At 42.5% G+C, this 23795-nt stretch overlaps 1 protein-coding gene across 1 annotated transcript in view; it reads left to right on the forward strand.

The window, feature by feature from the left end:
* Positions 1-945: 945 nt before the first annotated feature.
* The window catches only part of LOC308320935 (calcium-binding protein 8-like), a gene marked incomplete at its 3' end in the record, with an annotated part of 48564 nt that continues 25714 nt past the window's right edge, over positions 946-23795 (forward strand). The window contains exons 1-3 of the mRNA XM_080771683.1: positions 946-1085; positions 8294-8415; positions 18737-18880. Coding sequence (XP_080627809.1) covers positions 955-1085; positions 8294-8415; positions 18737-18880 — 397 coding nt within the window. The 5' untranslated portion in view covers positions 946-954. The remainder of the gene's footprint in view (positions 1086-8293; positions 8416-18736; positions 18881-23795) is intronic.

Consider the following 23795-nt stretch of genomic DNA (forward strand, 5'->3'; position numbering starts at 1 on the left):
ACCTTTATTCTCATTTTGATCATAGCCTTGCTGGCTATATGTATGCCACATGAGCTATGTTGTTGAATCAGACTTTCTTATGATTTATGACATGAATGGTAAAAGAAGTACCCTACCCAGTACCCATGGCTTGGAGAACGGTGATGTTCTTTATGTGAAAAGGATGACGCGTCTAAACTATAGTAAACTCAGTCGCAATGTTGCTCTTGCGCCACGCGGTGGCGCCTTGTTTTACGCACGCGGAGTGGTCTCCTGTCGCACAGGGAGGGAGATGTGGTTTATTGCTTTGTGCACTATTAAAATTAATGTCTCAGGGAATCCTGCGTGACCTGTAGGTGTTGCACTGCATGCATGGGTGCCGAAGCACACTGCAACCACATTCACTGCGCTGTATAGCAGAGTCCTTCCCTCTCTCCCTCTCTCTCTCGCTGTCTCTTTCTCTCCCATTGTCCAAGCGCAGCCATAGGCAGGCAGGACTTCTTTGGACTCACTAATGAGCCCTCCACTCCATCTCCCCATGTGGAGGAATGTTTCCACTATAGTCTTCTAGGGACTATAGGGAGAGAGAGAGAGAGAGAGAGAGAGAGAGAGGGGGAGAGAGAGGGAGGGAGACATGGAAAGCGGAGAGTCAGTGAGTAGAGTGTGAAAGGGGGGAGGCACTCACTGTACCTGCTGCTCGCCTCACAGCCTCACACTGCTCAAATATTAACAGCAGCTTTCCGGGCACTGATGCCGCTGCTTTGGGAGAAACCCAAGTTGTGGTGGCAGTCGGGCTCAACGGTCTGGAGGAGACAGATAGTCTGCTGCTGCTGCCATCGCTGCACCTAAAGGAGTCTGCCGCCACTCCTGCCTGCCGGCTAAATGGAAGAGGAGGTCACAGAGCCTGGTCCTCCTCTTCAGCCTGAGGGACCTGCTGTCACCCTCCAGGCAGCAGCAGCAGGGACGCGGGCAGAGATGAACGGAGATTTGCCAGGCACCGCCTGCCAGAGGGATCCAGGGACCCTGGATATAGTGGAGAGTCCCGTGAGAGAAGAGCCTGTTGTGCTGCATGATGTTCCCACTGAGTACAGTCACCAACAGTATGGGTAAGAAACGAAACGACACGGGTGAGGAGGGAGGGAGAGTCTCTTGTTGCAGGGAGAAAACATCTCTCCGCTCGTAATGTGTACAGGCAGCACGCTGGCTGGCACTGAGGGATGCTCTCGTTTGTCTTTTCGGTTTGTGGAGCATTTTGGACTTGCTTTTAGTGATGTTTGTCGTTGTTTAACCAGTCCAATTGCTTTTTTCTTCTTTGCTCTTTGGTCTGAGGCATGATGCAAGTGTACAGACCTTTTATGTGCTTCTTTACCATGAGTGTGTCAACATGACAGGATTTTTTTTTAAATGTTTTTGTGACTTTCGCCTTTATTATTATTATATATTTTTTTATAGAGGGATAGTTAGTAGACTGACAGGAAATGGGGAGAGAGATGGGGGGGTAAAGTATAGACCCGCGGTACACTGCCAGACTGGACTAACAGTCAGGGTGCCTGGACCACTGAGCCAGCAGTGGGTCCAATTAGTTGTATAATATTTAGTCACAAACTCTTGATAATACTTTTCATTCATTCAATATTTATAAAACCTGGTCCTACAGACACATTTCCAAAAATGGCAAAAATAGATCTACAAGCTCACAACACGTCTGTTGCAATGGGACGCATTAATGAGCTTGTGGATCAGCTATTTTCACTACATTTATGCGACATGCTTGTACGACCACCGACGAAGTACTAGGACATTAATTAATTTACCAAAAAATATATAAATAAAATAATTATATGTGGAGATACAAGGTTTCTGCCCGAGAGCGACAATATTGACGTTTCACAACCTGAATGATGAATCTAATCTGCCTGCTCCCTTCGCCCTTGTACATAACCACACTGGCATTTTTGTTATACTGCCATGTACTCACACTGGCATAGTTGTTCTGGCATAGTGTAGGGCCTGATGCTGAGAAATTGCCATCTGGCCTCCCTGTCATGGAGACGGCTATGAATACATACTCTTTGAGTCAGTATTTCACTTCAATTAGTCATTCCTTGCCTCGGGAGTCGGGACACTGGTTCGGTTCCTTGCCTTGGGACACTGGTTCGGTTCCTTGCCTTTTTTGTTAATCTTTTATGATAGAGATAGCTGTCTGACAGGAAATAGGGGGGGGGGATGGGGAGTGACACACAGCAAAGGTTGCCGGGGTCAGGAGTCGAACCCGCGACATGCTGTCAAGCAGCCACCCTATAGGCCTATATTTTCCAGCAGGGAACGGGAGTTAGATATTCATTTATAATGCAGTAAATGTCGTTTTTATGTGGACACCATCACCAGTTGATTAAATATGCCTGGTTTGCCTGATGGGTGGTGTTCCACCTGAACAGAAGCCACACCCACAGTTGTTGTAGGATAAAGGGGGAGGGGTTAGGGGAGGGAATGATAGTGTGATGTCACTATATCACTGTTTTTTTTTCATTGACACGTTCGACTGTCAAGGTTTCAGCCTCCAGGAAGAAACCCTAAATGCAAAGGGAAGACATCATTGCACATAACAACCACACCAAGGGGTCTAATGAAGTATACTGTCACCTCATAAACACATGAAAAACTGGCAAAAATGCAGCCTCTCTAGGTAGACATTCTTGACTTGAGCCAACCCAGGGCAAAGCCAGGAGGGGAAAGAAGCGTACCACCTATGTAGACGTGCTGCAGCGCGACATCTTGGCTGACAACACTGCAGAGCTCAAGAACCTGATGTTGGATAGGAATTTGTGGAGGGCAGCGATCCAGGAATCCCGAGTTGGTGTTGGCTAGACCTCACTCTCGCAGCAACAACAACAACACAACTTGACTCAATGGAGGATCTATGAGACTGTGTTGGATCTATACTGCAAGTTAAAAGTGTCAGCGTTTGGCTGCTACCCTACTTTGAAATACTAATTATATCACTCAATGTAAGTGTTTATTTTTCTTTATGGCTTTGGGTAATCTGCTTCAAGAGAAGGCTGCGTTGTTCAGTAACCACGTTTGATATCTCCAAAAACAAAACTATTACATATGCATGAGTCAGCAGCACCAGAGCTCTTTTTAATTTGCCTATAAATTGGAATGTAGAATGCAGAGAGGCAGTGCATGGTGTGTTCTTTGTAAATGGTATACTGGTGCATTTATATAGCACTTTTATCCAAAGTGTTTTACATTGTGCATTACCTTCACCCATTCCCACACACATTCATACACCGATGGCGGTGGAAACCATGCAAGGCACCAACCTGCACATCGGGAGCCATTCAGGTGTTCAGAGTCTTGCTCAAGGACACTTCCGACACTAACTCTGGGAGAGCCCTTGGGATCGAACTGGGAACCTCGCGGTTCCCATCCGGTTGCTCTACTGGCCGCTCTACCCCTGAGCAACTGCCACAGTCTGTATTTACATCTGAGCATGCATTGAAATAAATGACACTGATGAGGTCAGACAAAAGTGCATTTACGAAGACAGTTGAAGGACAGTTTGGATAATGCTGGCTCCAAGGGGAGGTCAATGTAGAAAAAAACCTTGGTTTTATAGAAGGCTATCACATATCGCAATAGTACAATGTCCAAAATCACAGATAATATCCAGTCTAATATCATGATATGGATATAATATTGATACTACTGATGTCCCGATCACATATATTTTTGTTCCTGATCCGATTCGATGAAAATGACGTGATCGGCCCTGATTTCCGATCACGTGATCGGATCCTGCATGGTAACCAGGATGTGGTGCACCATGTACCATTGTACCGTCCTGAGGCATGCAACAACAGGAGTACTGGGAGCACTGTTGCAGCATTGAGGAGTATGTGAAGTTCACAAACAAAGATGAAACTAGATAAAGTGCCCCTCGGGGCACATGTCTCCACTAGGGCAGGTCAGGTTATGGCCTCCTGGTGGAGCTATGAACGAAAATACATTGCATGGATGCACCTGAGAGTCGTATCCTCAGTGATGTATCCCAAGCTCATCGGGGTTTCGGGTCTCGCAAACATCATACCCCTCACTTGGGTGACCCAGCTGGGGTGATCAAGTCCCGACTTACGTCCCAGTAGCTACCCTCGTTCAGACCCACTAGGAAAAGACCAGGGCCACACAATCTATTGGGACCACTCCGGAACTACTCTGCCGGGACTGGGAGGCACAATTCTGGCATGTGGAGGGACTAGGCTCTGTGGGTTGACTCCAGTCCGGGCCCCTCCTACGTCTCACCAGGTCCACTCCTGCTCTCACCAGGAGTACAGCCAGGACTCCCAGAACCAGACACTTCATTCAGGAGGGGTGAATTCTTGAGCCGCAATGGTTCTGCAGGCTCCACCTGGGCAACGGCTCCGCTTGCGGCTCGAATGGCCCTCCTAAAGGCTTTACCGAAAGTTTTTTGGGCTTCCTCCTCACGGAGGATGAAGGCTGGGGCGCCAACCCATACTGCTTCCCGGGGTGCCGTCTACATTCCTGGTTGTCACATAGTATATTCCTATGAGTCACTATAAATAGAATACCTCAGAACGAAAATACATCGTATGGATGTACCTGGGACATATCCTCAGGCCAGTTTGGCCTATAATAGGCGAATGTGAAAAGGGTGCCATTTCTTCTTAAGCCTTGGATGGCAATTGGATGATTTGAGGCATTTTGTTCCACTTGTTGGTGGCGCTATAACAGGCCAATGTGAAAAGGGTGGTATATATTCCTCAGCCTAGTAGGAAAGTCTGTGAAAGATTTGAGGCTTTTTGTTCAAAACTTTGAAAGCCAATATATAGCCAATAAGGATGGAATATGAAATATCAGACACATCCGGCTTGAACACATCACTATAGAGATAGTGTGTAACGATTTTGCGGATTTCTTGGACAGAATCTGGAGGAGTAATATAAAAAATGTTTTTCAAAAGTCGGCCTCCTGGTGGCGCTATAACAGGCCGTTCTTGAAATTCTGGGGCAGAGGTTCATCGTTGTCATCCAGGGAGGGTGTGTGCAAAATTTGGCACCGACTGGGTTAACGGTGCAGAGATTAGCTGGTCTCACACACACACACACACACACACACACACACACACACACACATAGACGGTGTGGCTGTGCTTTACTTTTGTTTCACATGAATGGATTTATCTTGTGTCTAAAGAGCATGTATATTATTAACCTACTGTTGAGCAGTAAACCAGGCCAGCCCACTCTGTCGCTGTCCGTGGTGCTGTAATGCTCTCTCTCTCTCTGTTTGTAATGTATTTGGGTCCCAATGGAAATTTTGTGGGACTAGACGGTACTTACTTAAACGTTGCTGTGGGCAGAGCGGGCGGTCAAAAATAAACCGCCGAGAATGGTTCAGTGGAAAAAAGAAGGGCTGTTTTGGGTCAAAATTATGAATTAGTTAAAGCGTGCAGGCAAAGGGTGTCAGCCTATGAAAGAAATGCAAACTAAAGGGACCAGCATGAAAGGACACGTGTGTGTTCAGTGTTTTGCATTCCATACAGTAGCACAGGTTTATGAAATAAAGGCACATATTGATTTTGACTTGACTTTGGCAAGAGAAAGTATAAGAACATGCTCTAAATTGATGAATCTATTTGTAACAATATTGATCTGTCGTCATACACATCAAGCTCTCTCCACATCGTTCTCTGTGTTGTATGACAGGTTGTACTGAATTGAATTTCCATGAACATTAAAACTCTTGTAATTAGGGGTGTTGTCATAGCCTCGCTGTCACATAACCCAAAGCCTGGAAGAATGGTGGGTCTGAGATGATCAATTTACAAAAAATAACATAATTAAGGTTGAGTGATTTGAAAAATATTTGAGTAAGAATTGAGTTTCTTGGCCTGTTGGTGGCATCATTCACACGAAATAAGAGATAGCAAGTGCCTCTCTCTGATCAATATCCATAATGGTTCTCCTTCAGCTGTTTTATATTCTGCCCTTGGCCAGAATGGAATCTCAGAATCTCATTTAGAACAAAGAAGAAATATAAGTCCTAATCTAATTTATATGGCCTCTTACTTATAGTGGTAATGTAGGCTCTAGGGTGCTGCGGTGCTATCGGGCCTGGCTCTTTAGCGACGGGTAACGTACAGTAACCTAGCCTAACCCAGAGTCTATGCCTTTCTAATACTTATGTCCCGGGGTCACCTCCCGGCCGAGGCTACAGTATCAATGATTGACTGACTTATTTAACACTGACTGAACTGTACACACACTTACCCCTGGAGGACAAAAGGATAGTGTACAGTATACACTGTAGGCCTATATGTATAATGTGTATTCGTTATCTATAGTTTTTGTGGAATTCAGCAGTGTTGAAACTTTTTTTTGAAAATAGGTTTAAAATAGCTCAACTAGCTGTATACATACATGTACACGGTGTGAGCTTGTAGATCAGCTATTTGAACTATTTTAAAAGGTTTTTTTTATATATAGTAAAAAATGGCAAATAAGTTTAGGGATAAGGGTTAAGGGGTGTCATACCCACTGTCTCTCTTTTTATGTATAAATTATTTGAGAGGAGGAGGAGCTAAATCATTTAGACATTTATAGATAAAACAGGCACTATTGAACTATTTTCCCAAAATGGCACAGTGATGATATGAGTTGTTTTTTTGTTGGTCAAATACCTTAATGGCTCTTTTGAAAGGTTGTTCTATAGGTTTGATGACTAGTGTTGTCCCAGCAAATGACCAGTTTGTGAAACAGTATTCTATGTGCGATAAGATCATACAATGAAGGTATGTCTTTGCAGCTTAAGTTAATAACATGTTACTTTTTTATGTGTTTCTTAAAAGTCAGGTTTGAGTCCAAAATCACTCTGAGATACTTGAAGTGAGAAACTAGTTCCAATTCTATTCCCTTTGAGAACACATTTGACCGTTCGATCGTCACCGGTCTCTTACTGAACAGCATCTGACAGTTAATATGAAACATCTGACAGAAATCATTTTGCTTATTACAATAATGTTCCAGGAGTAGAGGGCAAACACAATTATAAAGTAGAGACGTCCTTAAATCTCAGACTTCCTGTGTAGGGTGACCACCACATTTTGAACTGCAAAAAAGAGGACACTGGCTTCTTATGTAAATTTGGATTCAGATTCAGAACATACAGTAACCACTTCAGTGCATACATTTTGGCCATTTTAAAATGGCCGATCTACAAGCTCACAATGCGTTGTGTGATGCAACACCTTGTGAGCTTGTAGATCTGCCAAAAGATTATCACACATTTGAAAACTTTAATTTAAATGGGACATTCTGCACAATTAGTACTTTTTCTTTTGGTACTTTACATTTTGAAGCCAATACTTTTGTTCTTTTCATCAAATGTTGAATTCCGGACTTTTACTTGTAACAGAGTATTTCTATATTGCAGTATTGATACTTTTTCTTAAGTAATAACCTTGAGTACTTTTTCCACGACTGACAATGTCTCTAATGTCTCTCTCTAGGCTTAATTTATCTCTAGTATATATTAATATAAATAATAGAACAAATCAAATAAAAGACAGGTAGCCATTGCCAATATTGGCAGTTTTATTTAATGTTTTCTTTTTTGAGTGGTGCAGCCACTCAAAAATCCCTCGATCCCTGGCTGGCTTGCTGGGTCCGTCCAAGCACGAAAATAGTGTTTTTCACCACCAAGTGTCACTGTTGCGCAGCCTAACACACACATATTAACTGTGTATATGATGATTTCGGGTGTGACAGTACAGTACAGTAGAGGGACCCCCTGTCATTTCTCGACCGTTTCGGACGGGGGTGGCTTGCCGGAACCGGCCCGGCCCCTGGCCGTTCCTGTGAGTCTGGAAGTTCCGGGGACCCCCACACAGAGTTGCACTACTCAGTTCACACGGGTCCATCCATCCATCCATCTTCAACCGCTTATCTCATCTGTAGTCGGGTCGCGGGGGCAACAGCTCCACCAGAGTGTCCCCCTCTCCAGAGCAAAATTAGTGATTTCCTCCTGGGGGATCCCGAGACGTTCCAAGGCCAGTCGATGCGTTTCCTCCAACTGCGCCTTGGTCTGCCCCGGGGTCTCCTCCCAGTGGGACGTGCCTCAAAGACCTCCCTGGGGGGGGGGGGGGAAGAAAAGCAGCTGTCTTGGACCGTAGCCAGTAGCAGCCACACCATTAACAACCTGTCTAATGGAACTGAAGTGTTCTCTAAACGTGGCCTAAATGCCTCTCTCTGTCTCTCTCTCTCTCTCTCTTGTCTGTGTGTGTGTTCCATAGGGAGAAGATGCCATTCCACCACGTAACGGCAGGCCTGCTTTACAAGGGGAACTGCCTGAGCCGATCAGTGTCTGACGCTGACAGTGATGTGTTGGCCAGCATCTCAGAAGAGGAGCTGGAAGGTGAGTCCTGACTGGGGTTTGACCTTTATAGCAGAAGTTACAGACTGGGGTTTGACCTTTATAGCAGAAGTTACAGACTGGGGTTTGACCTTTTATAGCAGAAGTTACAGACTGGGGTTTGACCTTTATAGCAGAAGTTACAGACTGGGGTTTGACCTTTATAGCAGAAGTTACAGACTGGGGTTTGACCTTTATAGCAGAAGTTACAGACTGGGGTTTGACCTTTATAGCAGAAGTTACAGACTGGGGTTTGACCTTTATAGCAGAAGTTACAGACTGGGGTTTGACCTTTATAGCAGAAGTTACAGACTGGGTTTGACCTTATATTGGTTGACCTGCATGGGGAATATGAAATTAGCGACTCCTAATTAAGTCTCCTAGTGACTCCTGCAAAGAGTATAAATGTATTTATTTAGCCTAGTGTAACGGCTAGAAATCATTTAAATGTGTTAATTCTCAGTGGCAGTGGGTTATATAAAAAGAACCCAACAATATGTATAGTATTATGTAACATATACTGTAGCCTAATACAATGGTTTGCTGTTTCATAAATAATATCTTGGGTTATGGAAAAGCAGTTTGGAGTGTATGGTATTCAGTAACACTGTTGGTGCCGGATAATTACAAATACTAGTCCATCCATATCCGTCCGGGGATATGAGCACCCAACATATTTGCACACAGTTCTCTGTCGATTCCACCGTCCTTTGTCCCATCGTTGTAAAACCTGCTTGAGTTTGGGCTCTTCTGCACTATTGTCCCCCTCTCTCCCCCCTCTGTCACTTATATTGGCTCATGTGGCACAACCGCCGTTTAATTATTAGATATAGATCATAGCTTTGATAGCTCTTTCAGAAGACAGTGGTATCAGTGGTACTCTCTGATAAAACATGGTACTGCAAAAGCACTCGCACAAAGAAGCTGCGTCCTCATCTTCTGAGCCAGCAAGCATTTAGGCCTTCCAAGTAGAGTTATGCGTTGCTCTTAACCGCTAGTAAAGTCATTTGCTGTGTGCTGGCTTGGTCTTTTTGTTTTGTCATGAGGCCATATCCATGAGGCTGTGTTTATGAGCCCTTTGTATTAACCTGAGTCAGAGTAATCACCTCGGCCTGTACAACATGCAGATCGATACAGGCTATTGGAGTCAGCAGTGGTAGTGTCACAGAGACGGAGGGGTGAATGAACCAGAGGCACCCCAGACTTAAATAATATGAATCCACCAATGCCACATTAAGCCGCTGCTAGGCAAATTGGCTGCAGTGTGCACCGCAATAGCCAGCTGCTCTATCAGCGTTGCTTGAGTTTTAATATGCATGGAGAGATTGGCACAGCATAAATCTCTCATTTGATTCCGCAGAGAATTGATATGCTATGGTAAAATAAATGTGAAAGCCGTAGCCGAGCTCCGGATATGAAAGACCAGTGCTTCCCCAACTCCAATACCTTCATAGTCGTCATCACAAATGATGAGGTAATCAAATTTGGAAAAGTGGCTATGGCCGTTTCTTAGCCCAAGGAGTGTTTTGTGTGCAAAACAAATGCTTGCAATGGATTCAGAATCATGAAAATGCCCTAGTTTGACCCATCATGTGCTACTTAAAGCAGAATTAGAATTTGTAAACTTAACCTGCAATCTATAAAGCATGGTCTCTATTCAAAACCGAATGCAATTAAGATTATGAAAAAGCAGATTTGATTGATTTTCCTTTATCTTATAACAGAAAAAACACAGCACTGCATATAATTTTAAATACCATGTGTCCGTTTTTGTTACACATAACATAATTATGAGCTTAGAGCTCTCTACAGGTCCAAAATGATGGACCCCAACCCCACTGTAGTAATGAACCCTTGACATTTATTTCGAGACCTGATTGGTTCCGACATTTTTTGTGTGCGTTTTCCTCTGAGATTTAACAGAACTGAACCCGGCTGTTGGGTATGGATCTGACAAACGAATGATTACAATTAATATTAACATTCTACAAGTATAGATGTCAGTTATGGGCTACTCATATCAGCCTACAATCAGAGACAATTGCCAAAGTGCCAAGTGCATGACGAGTTTGACAACCATTTCCTCTTAGTTCGAACATCCCCAAACAATAACATGGGAATTGGGAAATGCATGCGTCTGACAGATCCACATACTTTTGAGATGCCCCGACTACGACGCGTCTGACGCAGTTGTCAGACCAGAGCTTTAGGCTTTCTCAAGTTACTGCCAGCTGGCAGCCTGTCGAGTTCAGCTTTTCCCCTTGTATATTGCACAATGCACAGCACAGTAATCTGATCCTAGGTCAGCCGAATCATAATGCAAGCACATGGATGGCTGACAGTGTGGAATCAGTCAATTAGTGCACTTTGTTAAACCCTACCAGAAACAGACAATGGGCTTTATGCACACAGAATAACTCTTCCTACTTCCTTCCTACTTCCATACTTCCTTCAAAGGTGTCTGTCACCGATGATACTAATTAAGGTTCCGTTCCATTTGTACATTTGTGTACTCTCAGAGTTATGGTTTGACCAGAATGCATAGAGCCTTCAAATCTTCACTAAGACATTCCTGGATACTAAAATGTGACTAAAACTAAAGGAAAACTATTCAAAAGACTATGACTAAAACTAAAATCAAAAATTGCTGCCAAAAACAACACTGATCCCAAGTTCTTTCCCAAATGGTGTGGGTGCATAGAGCCCAAATTGTTACCTAGGTAGTAGGCATGGACAATGCAAAAGTATACACCTTTCCAATGAGAAGTGTACTAAAGTGAAGTAGTTGTATCTTTCTATGGATTTGATGTAGTATGCCATTGATCAGAGAGAAGCGTATAAGCACAGCAATGAGGCGGTAATTTATCAGTGCAAGGAGGCACAATGCTGGCCAGGTTTTGGTCCTTAAGGAGTTGTTGCAAGGGAAGCATCCCGTCTGGATATTGAGACTTTAATTTGCCATCAAAACAAATATAGTCTGGTACAGGGGCCGGTTCATACAAGATTCGCTGTTTATAATAAATATTGCATTACTGTAGCTATTTGACACATGGCCTCATTATTTTATTGTCTATTCAGCAGCTAAAGTTAAAAGGATTTAGCCGTTATGTTTTCTAATTTTATTCCATGCTTGGTGCAAGGGATATGTTTGTGCACAGCAGCACAACATACTTTAAGCTGGCGTCTTTCCAAGTGAAGGAGCAGTGACTCTACTCTGAGTCTCTCTCGACTGACTGAACTTCTCACCCCATCTGGGAGATGTTCGCCACCTGACCGGCCGCTTGTTTCACCTTGGTCTTTGGTCATGAGTCTATGACCCACACTTCATGACCATAGGTGAGAGTTGGAGCGAAGATTGCTCGGCAGACCGAGAGCTTTGCCTTCTGGCTCAACTCCCTTTTCGTCACAACAGTGCGGTACAGCGACTGCAATACGGCCCCTGCTGCTCCGATTATCCAGCTGATCTCCTTCTCCGTCAGAAAAACAACTGAAGTCTTGAAAAACTGTTTTTTAATATATAGTTAAAAGGATCCCTGGCTAATAAGCCTTAGTTATATGGCTTAATACAGTACATTATACTTGCCCTATATAACAAAAAAGTTAAATTAAAAGCACCTGAAATATTGTATTTATTATAAAAATAGTACGTCTTTCACTCAATACGGACCGCTCTCCTGTCGTTATCATAGTATGATAACAGCATCTACGTATGATAATCATACGTAGATGTATAGAGTGGTTGTCCAACAATCTTTGAACAAATGTTCAGTTGTTGCAGCAGTTGTGACTTTAAGGCTGCAGACAAACATCCATACCAGTAGTACTACTACAGTACTGAAGAAAATAATAACATAAGAACAAAAGAAGAATTGCACCGAAGGATCTTAAACGGCGAAGGAAGTATATTATTTGCATTATGTTCTTACACACTGATTAAATCAGATCTTTCCATGACAACAGATGGTCTATTACTACTCCTAGGTATTCATACAAACAACCTGGTTGATCTGTTCAGCATGAATAGCAATGGGGGATCTGTGTTTCTCTGGTGGTGTACCAAAAGCAATCTCTCCTGTCTTTTTCGTGTTAATGATGAGAGCGTTGTTATCACTACATTCAACCACCTTATTTACTCTGTGTTGCTGCAGTCCAGGATCACTGGAACAATCTAGGAGAGAAATCAAAACTGTCTGAGTATTTTAGAATGTATGATTAGTTTTTAGAATGTATGAATAGTTTATCTCTGCAATCTAAAACAGAATGTTAAAAAAAAGAAAGGTCAAAACAGGATGACAAATGGATTACATAATGTAGGCACCACTCATTCACGCATGGCATACACAATTACACACATACGCAATTATGCATAAATACACAAATACATTACACGATAAAGACACAGTCAGCCTCGTTAACAAATGATAACAAGCCACTCACAAACTTTGTACATCCATATGAAGTTATTCAGAGCCACTAGTTTAGGATTCCATTCCCTCATAGTGGAACAATGCTGTGCATACTTGTATCATTTCTGTTTTTAAAGGCGGCCCTAGATAGTAGGCTATTTGTGCAAACCTGGAGACATGAATACAAAAACCTGTTCTAAATGGTATTGTGTTCTGTTCCAACAAGCCCCATGCATTGGAAAGTGCTACACAAAGGCCTGACTCAGTGATAGATTTATTCATGTGAAGCAAATTTACGAAATGTACGAAAATAAATCCTTGTGCCTTTGATGTGTGCATGTACCTTTGTTAGTTGCTTGTGTGTGTGTGTGTGTGTGTGTGTGTGTGCGTGCGTGTGTTTGAAAAAAATGTGTGTGTGCCTGTGTATCTCATGCATGCATGTGCACGTAGTTCAGTTTATTTATTTCCAGCTCTGTTGGACATCAAGGTACGTACAGTAAATACATTGTGCATTGGTGCAGTTTGGTCAAGACATAATCACAAAAAAGGAAAGTCCAAGGCACAAGTTGTCAAGTCCATTTGACAAGATGCTGGAAAAGTGGACGAAATGAGCCCTACCCCTGGCTCATTTTGCAAAGAATAGAAATAAATAAATAATGATTACAATAAATTGTATATTATTTACACACATTAATACGACATACCCTCCCACACATGTGACCCTCGCTCTCTCTCTCTCTCACAAATCTCTGATGTGAGGGTTAAGACAGCAAAGCTGTTTGCATGTGTCCGTTTATTTTTATCATCATGCTGACCAAATGAGTACCTCCAGAGAAAAGTTGCGTGTTGTTATGAGTGATAATGGCAATCTGTTAAGCCAGGGATCAAGCAGCTACAGGGGAACTGCTTTGTCGAGGCAGGTCATATAGTCTGCAAGATTAGACTGCCAAAAGTTCCAATTTTCCGGAAGAGACATTTTGCGAGCATATAAACTTTATTATTTCACACTCGAAACCCTGGTTTGGCATAGAGGATTCTGATTGGTTGATGTGACTGGCACAACAGCTGAGCATCTCCAGTACACAAACAGTGGAACAGTGTCAACCAAACTTCTTTTTTTTTTTTTTTTGTACATATCCACTGAGAGTGATTTGCACATCAGTATGTTTTCCACATGACTACAAAAGGTATAACATGACCATTTCCCGCTCAATGGATTTAACGCATCATGGTAGTGCACTGCATGCTCTGTTTATGACTCTGGTCTAAAATACGAGTGTCAAAAACCCCGCCCCATGGCAGTCCACAGAGCAAGTCATTCCACTAATCCACTTCCGCCGTCCCTAAAATTATTATTATACAACGGGTTGTTTCGAGGAAGCAATCTGATTGGTTGAAACTGCATTCTTGCCGTGCTTAAACGGCAGTATAGGAATCAAAACAAATAATTCAGCTGCTTTTGCAATAATTCAATTGCAATATTACATTGAGGGTGTTCCTTATCGTCATAAATGTACTTCTGTGCTGCCTTTAGGAGTTCCTGCAACATTGCAGACGTGCATTCGTGACGATAAAGAACACCCTCTCGTGTAATATTGCTTGATTAAAACGCTCGACATTGTGCTCAGGCGTGCCAAGCAATCACAGCATTCTTTAGATACACTCAACTTTCATTTAACAACAAAGGTGTGCATTCGTGACGATAAAGAACACCCTCTCGTGTAATATTGCTTGATTAAAACGCTCAACATTGTGCTCGGGTCACAAGCAATGACAGCAATCTTTAGATACATTCAACTTTCATTTAACAAGAACAAATGGACACAAACGTAATTCTGACTGGAATACTCTTTCTGATGCTTTTATTTGTAAATGTATATGTATATATAAACCCCTATCGAATCTCTTAATTACACCAACCTTGTTCACGTGAAGCAGTTTTTATCGGCTAAAAGGAATAGTTTTGTTAGAAACAAGCTGCGGCAGTCTAGCTAGTCTGTCCTGTCTGCCTTGTGACGCTAGAAGAGTGGGCACCTCCATGTAAATTGTGATATATTTGTTGAAAATGATTAAAAATAATAAAGAGAAATGGTCATAGGTAATGTAATTTGAACATGCACGGTACATCATTATCAGACCCATGATTCATACGCATCAACTTCTTTATGCTCCAAATGATTGGAACGCTACCGATGTCATTCAATGTCATTCCTTTTTCCACAAGTAAGGCCATTCCCACTGACCACCATCATGAGTATAACTATAAAAATATCGTTTTAAAAAACTCAAGTGGATGTCAGAGTTCACACCAACTATTAAAAAATACAGTGGTGAACGATATAGTTCTTATTTTCTTTATAGTCTGTTATAGTGCTCAGTGTGAATGGCGCTTAAATCTTGCCTGCATGGGACAGTAAAAGATCCTCCTACTGCTGTATCCCCTTCTCTCTCAGCCATAAAGTTACTTGCCTCTCTTTAGACACATTTATGAAATATATTCGGGAACAACAGCTTTTGGGCCTTTTTCTCTGATGACATTACACTGATAATGTGCCAGGGAACCATTTTGCTAATTTGCAGTGTTTGACTTTGAAGTACACTTTGAAGTACACGCAAATGACACCGTTACGTTAGGTGTGAGAAGGTAAAGCAGTTGGTCAAATTCCAAGGTTCAAGGAAGAACGTTTTTCTGAAGTTCTTATACAGAATATGGAATTTAATACCGATATTTACTTGTGCATTTAACACATACTACTCATACTACATACCAAGCCAGCCTGTCTATTAGTAGTGCCAAAGTTTCTCCTTTATATTCAAGGTTTGTTTATACTAATATGACTAAAGACCTATATGTCATTTACTTTTCTAAAATAAAAAGATACGCAAATTGGTCCTTACACTATTTTTGTTTACAGATTACCAAGTCTTCTACTTCAATGCAGGTAGAATTAAGCATTATCCTGCGTATGTAAATGTTACTCTGAAAGTGGACAGAGTTAAAATGATCAATCAGGTGCAACTACTGTGCAGTTATAGTACGTACATCTTTGGATGAAGGCAGTTGCCTGTAGTTGCTGTGAATGATCATGACTAGAATATAGATTTGACTTCTTAGGGTCGATGGAATTCATTCCACTCCAGGAGATGTTCCCCATCCTACCACAATTCACTCTGTTAAACTGTTAAATAAACTGGTAAATGGTGCATTTAAATAGGGCTTTTATCCAAATCGCTTTTCATAGATTGTGCATTACATTCATCCAATTCACACAGGAAACCATGCAAGGCACCAACATGCACATCAGGAGAAATTAGGCGTTCAGAGTCTTGCTCCAGGACACCTCGACACTAACTCTAACTCTGGGGGAGGCCGGGATGGAACTGAGCCAGTGCTGCAAGAATGCCAAATTGAAATTTGTATTCTAAGCGGTGAAAGCAATACTGAGATACAAGTATAAAGTTTTAATTGAAAGAAAGACAGCGTTAAGGAATGACAGAGGGTCACCACTCACCAGCCACTCTTGTGGTTTTCAAACCTTTTGTGTACAAGCCACACCAACCGGCAAGTCAAAATCGCAAGGCACACAAATTAATATATACCCCTGGAACTATTGCAAAATATTACTTTGAACCACTTAAACCCTAATACATAGTACATTCTTACATGTCGCCTCCTGTATGATTTTTTTTTTAAATATATACAGTAGTTACAGTAGTTACATTGCAATAATGTGGGATTGTCACAAAATCCCAAGGCACACTTCACAGCACACAAGTGTAGCTCACTATTTGGGAACCACCGGTGGTTCTCCTCAGCCATTCACTTCTCCTTCTGGACTAGCTGACCTAGATAGATAGGTTTATTATTTTGGAGCTGAGCGGGGTAGCATAAGATGTTGATGTCTTTGCTGGAGCTTCTTCTCTGCTGCTTGTGCTCGGTCGGTCTCAAGTCTCTGAGCACCACTGGCAATTGTGCCACGCCAGGCTGGCACAATTAACTCTGAGTTAAATTCACTTTGATTTTACAATTTACATTTGGGTCCCAGAGATAGAAATGCCATTAAATGGCATATATTTTGGCATATATTGGCATATATTTTGAAATGGGGGCGGGTTCCGCAGGCTAATGAGTATCATTTTGTGGGTCCTTTGAGAACCACTGATCTAATCCACTACACCTCTTTCAGACAGACCGCTTGGACTTTCTTTACTTGTGAAAGTGTCCCATATAGTTATACACTTCATACAGGGTTCGAAGGAATAATCAGGCTACTTTGCTGTTGTTGTTTGAATCAAAGCCTGCCTATATAATTTAGGCCTTGGAGTTGTAAGAACGATTTAACGTTTGAACAACAACACCGGCACGGGATTGGGAATGTAGGAAGGAGACAGACGGAGGAATAGGACCATGTGGGACGAGTGTGAAAGAGAGCGAGGCTGCAGAGGCGACACCGTCTGTGACAGTCGCTGAAGAAGAAGAAATGATGTGTGGAATTGATCTTGTTAACGTGAGGCAGTGGTGCAAGACCAATCACATAACGCAGCGCCCAAAGCTGGGCCACACGCAGAGAGAGAGAGAGAGAGAGAGAGAGAGAGAGGTAGGGGTAGGGCTGGAAGAAAGGAAAGGGGGAAAAGGAGGGAATAATGGGTTGGATGAAAGAAGAAGGGGGGAAGGAATGCGGGGAGGGAGCAGGGACAGGATGAAAGGACAAAATGCTGACTGTGTTTAAGAGCAGAATAGAATACATTGCTATTGAAGGACAATGCAAATATAAAGTGGTCAAAGTGAAAGAGAGAGAGAGTTTATGTTTATGTTTATTGAAGGATCCCCATTAGAGACACATGACTGAGCCTCTAGTCTTCCTGGGAACAGACTAATACAGACACATGGTGGTCATAAACATGTACAGTATGTATCACACATGCCTGAGAGAGAGAGTGAGAAGAAGAAACCGAGACTTTGTGTGTGACAAACTATCTGTGCATGAGGAGTGAGTGTGTGTGCGTACGTCTGCGCACATGTGATGTGTGTGCTGTGCGTGCACATGTGAGAGATCAAGAGAGTGTATGCATGCATTCATGTGTAAGCGTGTGCATTAATGTGTTTTCGTGCCTGCCATGAGAGACTTTGTTGTGTTTGCGTGCGTGCGCATAGTCCGTAGTCACATGATGTCTCTGTCGGGCAGAAACCTTGTATCTCCATATTTCATCCTTTACATTTTTCACCCGGTGCCAATTGTCTGAGCTGTACTCTGGGCGCTACTCTCACTCACAAGTGCCAACCTGGGGAGAGCCCCGAACTGAGCTCATGCTTCCTCCAATGCATGAGGAGCCCAAGACGCTTCTTTTCACCTGACATCATATTTAAACCTTTTATGTTGTTTTTTTGTTGTCTATTTTCTAAAATATTTGAACGTGAAAAGTTGGCTTTATAAATATTGTACCAATGAAGAGTATTAAGTACATTAGATCCATTGGAACACCGGTTCTTTTTTCGGGGACTGCCCATAGATCCGATGTCCCGTTAGTCCAAACATGCGGAAAGGTTGTCGAACATGCTCTGTGGTTATTTTAGGGTTAGGGTTAGAGATAGGGCCATGTATTTAAAGACCTCCATATGTGAAGTCCAGTCACATATGTCGTCAGGTCACCAATTTCACTGCAACACGGCCATGCTGGAGTGACCGAGTGTGCGAGTGGCTGAATTTTTGGGTGTTGGAACTTGGCTATGAGTGAGTGAGAGAGCGATGTGGGAGCGGTTGTGGTTCTGGTCGCTGAGTCGTCTTCCTGTCTTGTGTTGACAGAGTTCCGAGAGACGTTCAGGTGTTGATCTGAGTCATCTTCCTGTCTTGTGTTGGCAGAGATCCGAGAGCCGTTCAGGTGTTGAACTGAGTCGTCTTCCTGTCTTGTGTTGACAGAGATCCGAGAGGCGTTCAGGGTGCTGGACCGCGACGGCAACGGGTTCATCTCCAAGACAGAGCTGGGCATGGCCATGCGCTCTCTGGGGTACATGCCCAGCGAAGTGGAGCTGGCCATCATCATGCAGAGACTAGACATGGACGGTGAGTCATTGACTGATTCCTAAACAATAACAACACAATATCTGAACGATTTTTGTTTTAATAATATTGTTCCTGCTTTTCTAAATACTGGCAACCGGGTAAAGAAGTCATGACTGAGGCTTTAACCGTGGCTTTTATACAACAGTATGAAATATCTGTAGACTATTGCTTCTGAACATGTTGTTAGTTTGACCGCTGCAAATGCTTAACATAATTATTGAAAACCGCTGACGCTTTGAGAGCTTGTAGACACACACACACACACACACACACACACACACACACACACACGCATGCACGCACATAGACACACACACACACACACACACACACACGCTAGTGTAAAATGTGTCATGTGTGAAATTACATTTTATTCTCCCCCTCTTCCACAAACACTCTCACCTGGCATAATGCCCGCACCACATTGTGTTCACATTGTATGCACGTACAGGTACAGCACACACATGATGGGACATGATGCATTTCCATGAATAGGAAATCACATCAAAATCTGTGGTAGCCTACATAGAGTACTGTAAATGTTGCTCTCCTCTGCAGATGCACTATACGCATAATGTATGAGTCATAAATGGTCATATTACGGTAATGAGCGTTTTCGCTCACACACCTGTCCTACCGTATGACTCATCGATTTCACTTCACGAACAAGTGTGATAAAAGTGACAATATAATGGTCACTTAAGCCTAAAGGCACTCAAGGGTGTGTTTCCTATTTACATATCGTCAACGCCTCCTGAAGAATGTGACATATCAGCACTCGCATACCCTAGCCTACTTAGTCAAAAGTCAGGTTTGGTTTAAAACACAAACTTAAGTTAAGTCTAATGGACTTCTATTTAGAATTGTGTGTGTTACTTACAAGCTTACATTTTCATGGAAACCCTATACACCAGAAGCATAATTTAAAACAGGACAAGCCATTCTATAGAAGTGAGTCTTTGGGAGAGTTTTTAAAGGTGGAGCCCTTACGATATGCTCAGTGATATGCAAATAGAAAATGTAGACGTGAGGTAGGGGGGCTCAAAGTGTTCCCATTAAGGAAAAGTAGGCTTTCAACTCCACAAAACCGTTTTTCTTTGGTGATTAGTGAAAGTGTACTTTTTAGTTTTACTGAAGAAGAGAAGCTGTGCAACCCATTTTGGGGCGGGAACCCCTTTTGGTGTTAGAATTATGTTATGCTTTAGCTATTGAAAAATAGCAGATCTACAAGCTCATAGCACGCCACCGAGTGGCGTGCTATGAGCTTGTAGGTCTGCTATGTTTGAAAAATCGTAGAAGACATTTTTAGATTCTGATCTCAGGTCAGAATGGGTTAAGCCTGCACAGAGGCTCAAAGGAGTAGTCCCTTCTAACGCAAAGGAACAGAGATAGTGTGAGCAGACTTATAAACTTGTAGCAAAAGAACATCAATGGATGGATTACTGCGAGGAGGAAAGGAAATATGTTTAGTGACGGTTATTTCATGTAAATAGTGAAATATCAGAAACTAGTTTACACAAAAATAAATAGGAATCACTGGAAAGATGAGAATTGCCCATGTCCTGCAATGGATATGACTGTTCTGACTCTAAACCTGACTGATTTTGAAAGGTCACTGTGAGAAGAGAATGTAACACGTGTACACGTGACACAGACATCCATTAATCACACAGCATTTCCACATTGCTCAATCAATGCACTGAAACAAAACCCATGACCTTAAGCCGACCATACAGGAGAATATTCACACATGTAAATGCTTTAAAGACGGAGTGCCGTGATCTTTGTACTTTTTCAGTTTTGTACGTGTCTATGGAGTTAACATTACTCTTAATAGACCCCCAGGTGTGGTTAGAATATTCAAATGTCTTCCCTGCATATTTTTGGTTTCTTCCTGAAAGCTGAAAGCCTTTGAGTCTAAAGGGCCTATTGAAAATACAGATTTTTTTGTGACATAAACCCTAATCTTGTCACATAATGAGCTCTGACCTTTATCGTCCTATTGTCAAGAGCAAGAAAACGCAAACACAGCTATATCCCTGTTCTAAGCAGCAGCATGCCAGCCTTGCCAGGGCATAGTTTGGCCCGGGTCAGTGCTGAACGCTGAGAGTGCAGACTAATGATTGGCATTTGGCATAATTGTATGGTGTTCTGCTCACTCAGAACAGAATTTACTCTAAAGTGTTATTACTACTGTACATTATTCGTCAAACATTCTCAAATCAGTTTAAAAGAACAAAACAGATGTTTTTTTTTTCAAAAATCGGGCCTGCTGGTGGCGCTATAACAGGCCAATGTGGACAATTTGGGCAAGTGGTTCTGCTCTGGCCTCCAGGAAGTGTGTGGCACATTTGTGATGTGCCGGACATTAGCTGTTCACAGATAAGATTGTGTGCACATCTAATACCTGTATTTAGGCCAGGTGTGCACATCTAATACCTGTATTTAGGCCAGGTGTGCACATCTAATACCTGTATTTAGGCCAGGTGCTGAACGTCAAGGCATCAAGGCAAACATCAAAGAGTAGGAAGAAACATGCGCACACTTGTTTCTAGAGCTCCACAAAAGACTTACTTTATTAAAGGCAAAAATGCAACGTTTCGACCCTCTAGGTCTAGGTAAAATCATTCTCATTCTCAAAGCAGTGGGCAAAGCTCTCATCTCATATTCATGTGCATAATAATGTTACACTGAAGAGCCTTTGTCGATGATCAAAAGGACATCAAAGGCATCAAAGCCGGTGGGTGTCACCAGGTGAATGGGGATCAAGGGTGTTTGCCTGTATCTGGGCCAAACCAGCATGCTGTGTGGCTCGGACGCCGCAGGGTCTGCGGCGCATGCACTTCTGCACTCTATAGCTGAAGAATATGATGCTGCCCCTCTATTTATAATACATATTCCAACAATACTAAGAGGCATTATGCCATAAACGTAAAACAAAAACCAGCGGCAATAGCACACAAACGTCAATATGTCACATACTGTATGACATAGTCTCACGTTAATACCAGACAGTTGGCTCTCGCAATTTCCAAATGCTTCCATCATATCTACATTCGGACATATTCGGAATATTAAAGTGTGGAAGATGTACTGTAGGCCTAATAAGCAGCATTTTGAGGATTGTGTACAAATGGTAAAAAAAAGAAAAAGAAAAAACAGGTAGGCTACACACACAATTCCCAAATTACTCCCAAATTAATTACCTCATTTACACTTTCTCATGTGCATAAAACACATCAAAGGAAAAAGTCTGCACACCCGTTGTGCATAATCTGTGTCACACACATGCACATGCACACGCACACACACACACTGCAATGAAGCTAACTTATATTTCATAACTGAACGACGAGTCTCACATTGCAGGAAAACGTCTTAACTGTAACCTCTGTCATATAGTCTATATTACAGCAGTAATGAAACAACATAGACTCTATACGTTGTTTCATTACTGCTGTGGAGGTAATTTTTTATATAATTACATTATTACTTTTAACTTTGAGAAACGTAGTTCTCCTGAAGCAACTGAAATGGGGAGACGCGTTATAGAGCCTTGGGGAGAAAATGGACTCCAGGTGAACTTTTAAACTTTTATCTATTAAAGTGGTGTACTTCGAGCTTCTAGAGTAGAAGTTCTCTTCAGTAGTCACTTCATTCATATATTCATTCGTATATTCACAGCCAGATAAATGGGGTTTAGACATGCTGAATTTAACCCATTTTGACCTGGGAACGATTCTGCAAATGTCTTCTAAATCCTGACTGTTTTCTTGAAAAAGCTGTTTTTCTATGTCAGTCGTTCTCAAACACTTTCATGTCACTTTTCACGATGCTTCAAAAATAGCAGACCTACAAGCTCATAGCGCGCCACTCGGTGGCGCGCTATGAGCTTGTAGATCTGCTATTTTTCAACAGCTAAAGCATAACATGATGGGGGTTCCCGCCCAAAATGGGTTAAAATGGCGCATTTCCATATTGTCATATGGGTCGTGGCTCGGGCCCGGCTGGGGTGGCAGGCGAGGGAGAAGGAGGCGGCTTCGAGGTGCAGCGTGACTGGCACATAACTGGCGTTGCTGTATGTGATTGATTCAGCAAATTTATTTCGGAATAGTTGGCTGACATTTTCACGCCCTTGCAAAGTAGCTTCATAAGCTACTGTATACGGTATATTGTGATTCGCAGGCTGTGGGGAAAGAATGCTGATTGGTTATCTGGGAATCTTCTCGACTGTCAAGGCTGTCAAAGAGCTCTGAATGCCCTTTCTGGAAAAACTGTTTCATGTTTGGAGATTTCAGCGTTGAGCCTTATTTTTTCTGTATCGATGATCCTTGGTCTCCCCCCTCCAGGGTACCCCCATGGGGTTGAAAGCGCCTCAGTTGTTTGATTTCAGGTCTTTATGATTTCAGCACAGGGTTAGCTTCTTGACTTATTTATTTCAGCACCACTAGGTGGGCAGCTCCTCAGTTGTACAGTTTCAGCACCGCTGTGGGTGGACAGCTCCTCAGTCTACTATACTGTGCCTCGACAAGCCAATGCCTTACATTTTGTTCTCTCTCCGTTTCTCTTTTCTCCTTCTCTCCATCTCTGGTGATTTTCAATCTGAAAAGTCTGAAAAAGTCTGAAAAAGTTGACGGATGCATCTTGATCAAGTAACCACAGACATAATGTGTCCCGATTTGTACGAGTTTAGCAAAAGGTGTGTGCGCAAAATTGCAAAAAATCTTGTCAGGCGTGAAATGGCCTTGACCTTGAATTGTATCATGATCTAAAAAAATCCAGGGAAAGAAATTGATTGTACCACCTATGGTTCAAGAGTTATGGGCCAAAACGTGAAGGGCCGGCTCTATTACAGTGCCACCATCAGATAGAACGTTATTTGGGCAGCCAGGCATATAGCTACTGTCTAGGAAGA

This window comes from Protomyctophum bolini (genome assembly GCF_963924005.1).
Source record: "Protomyctophum bolini genome assembly, chromosome: 9".
In the NCBI taxonomy this organism is placed as follows: Eukaryota; Metazoa; Chordata; class Actinopteri; order Myctophiformes; family Myctophidae; genus Protomyctophum; species Protomyctophum bolini.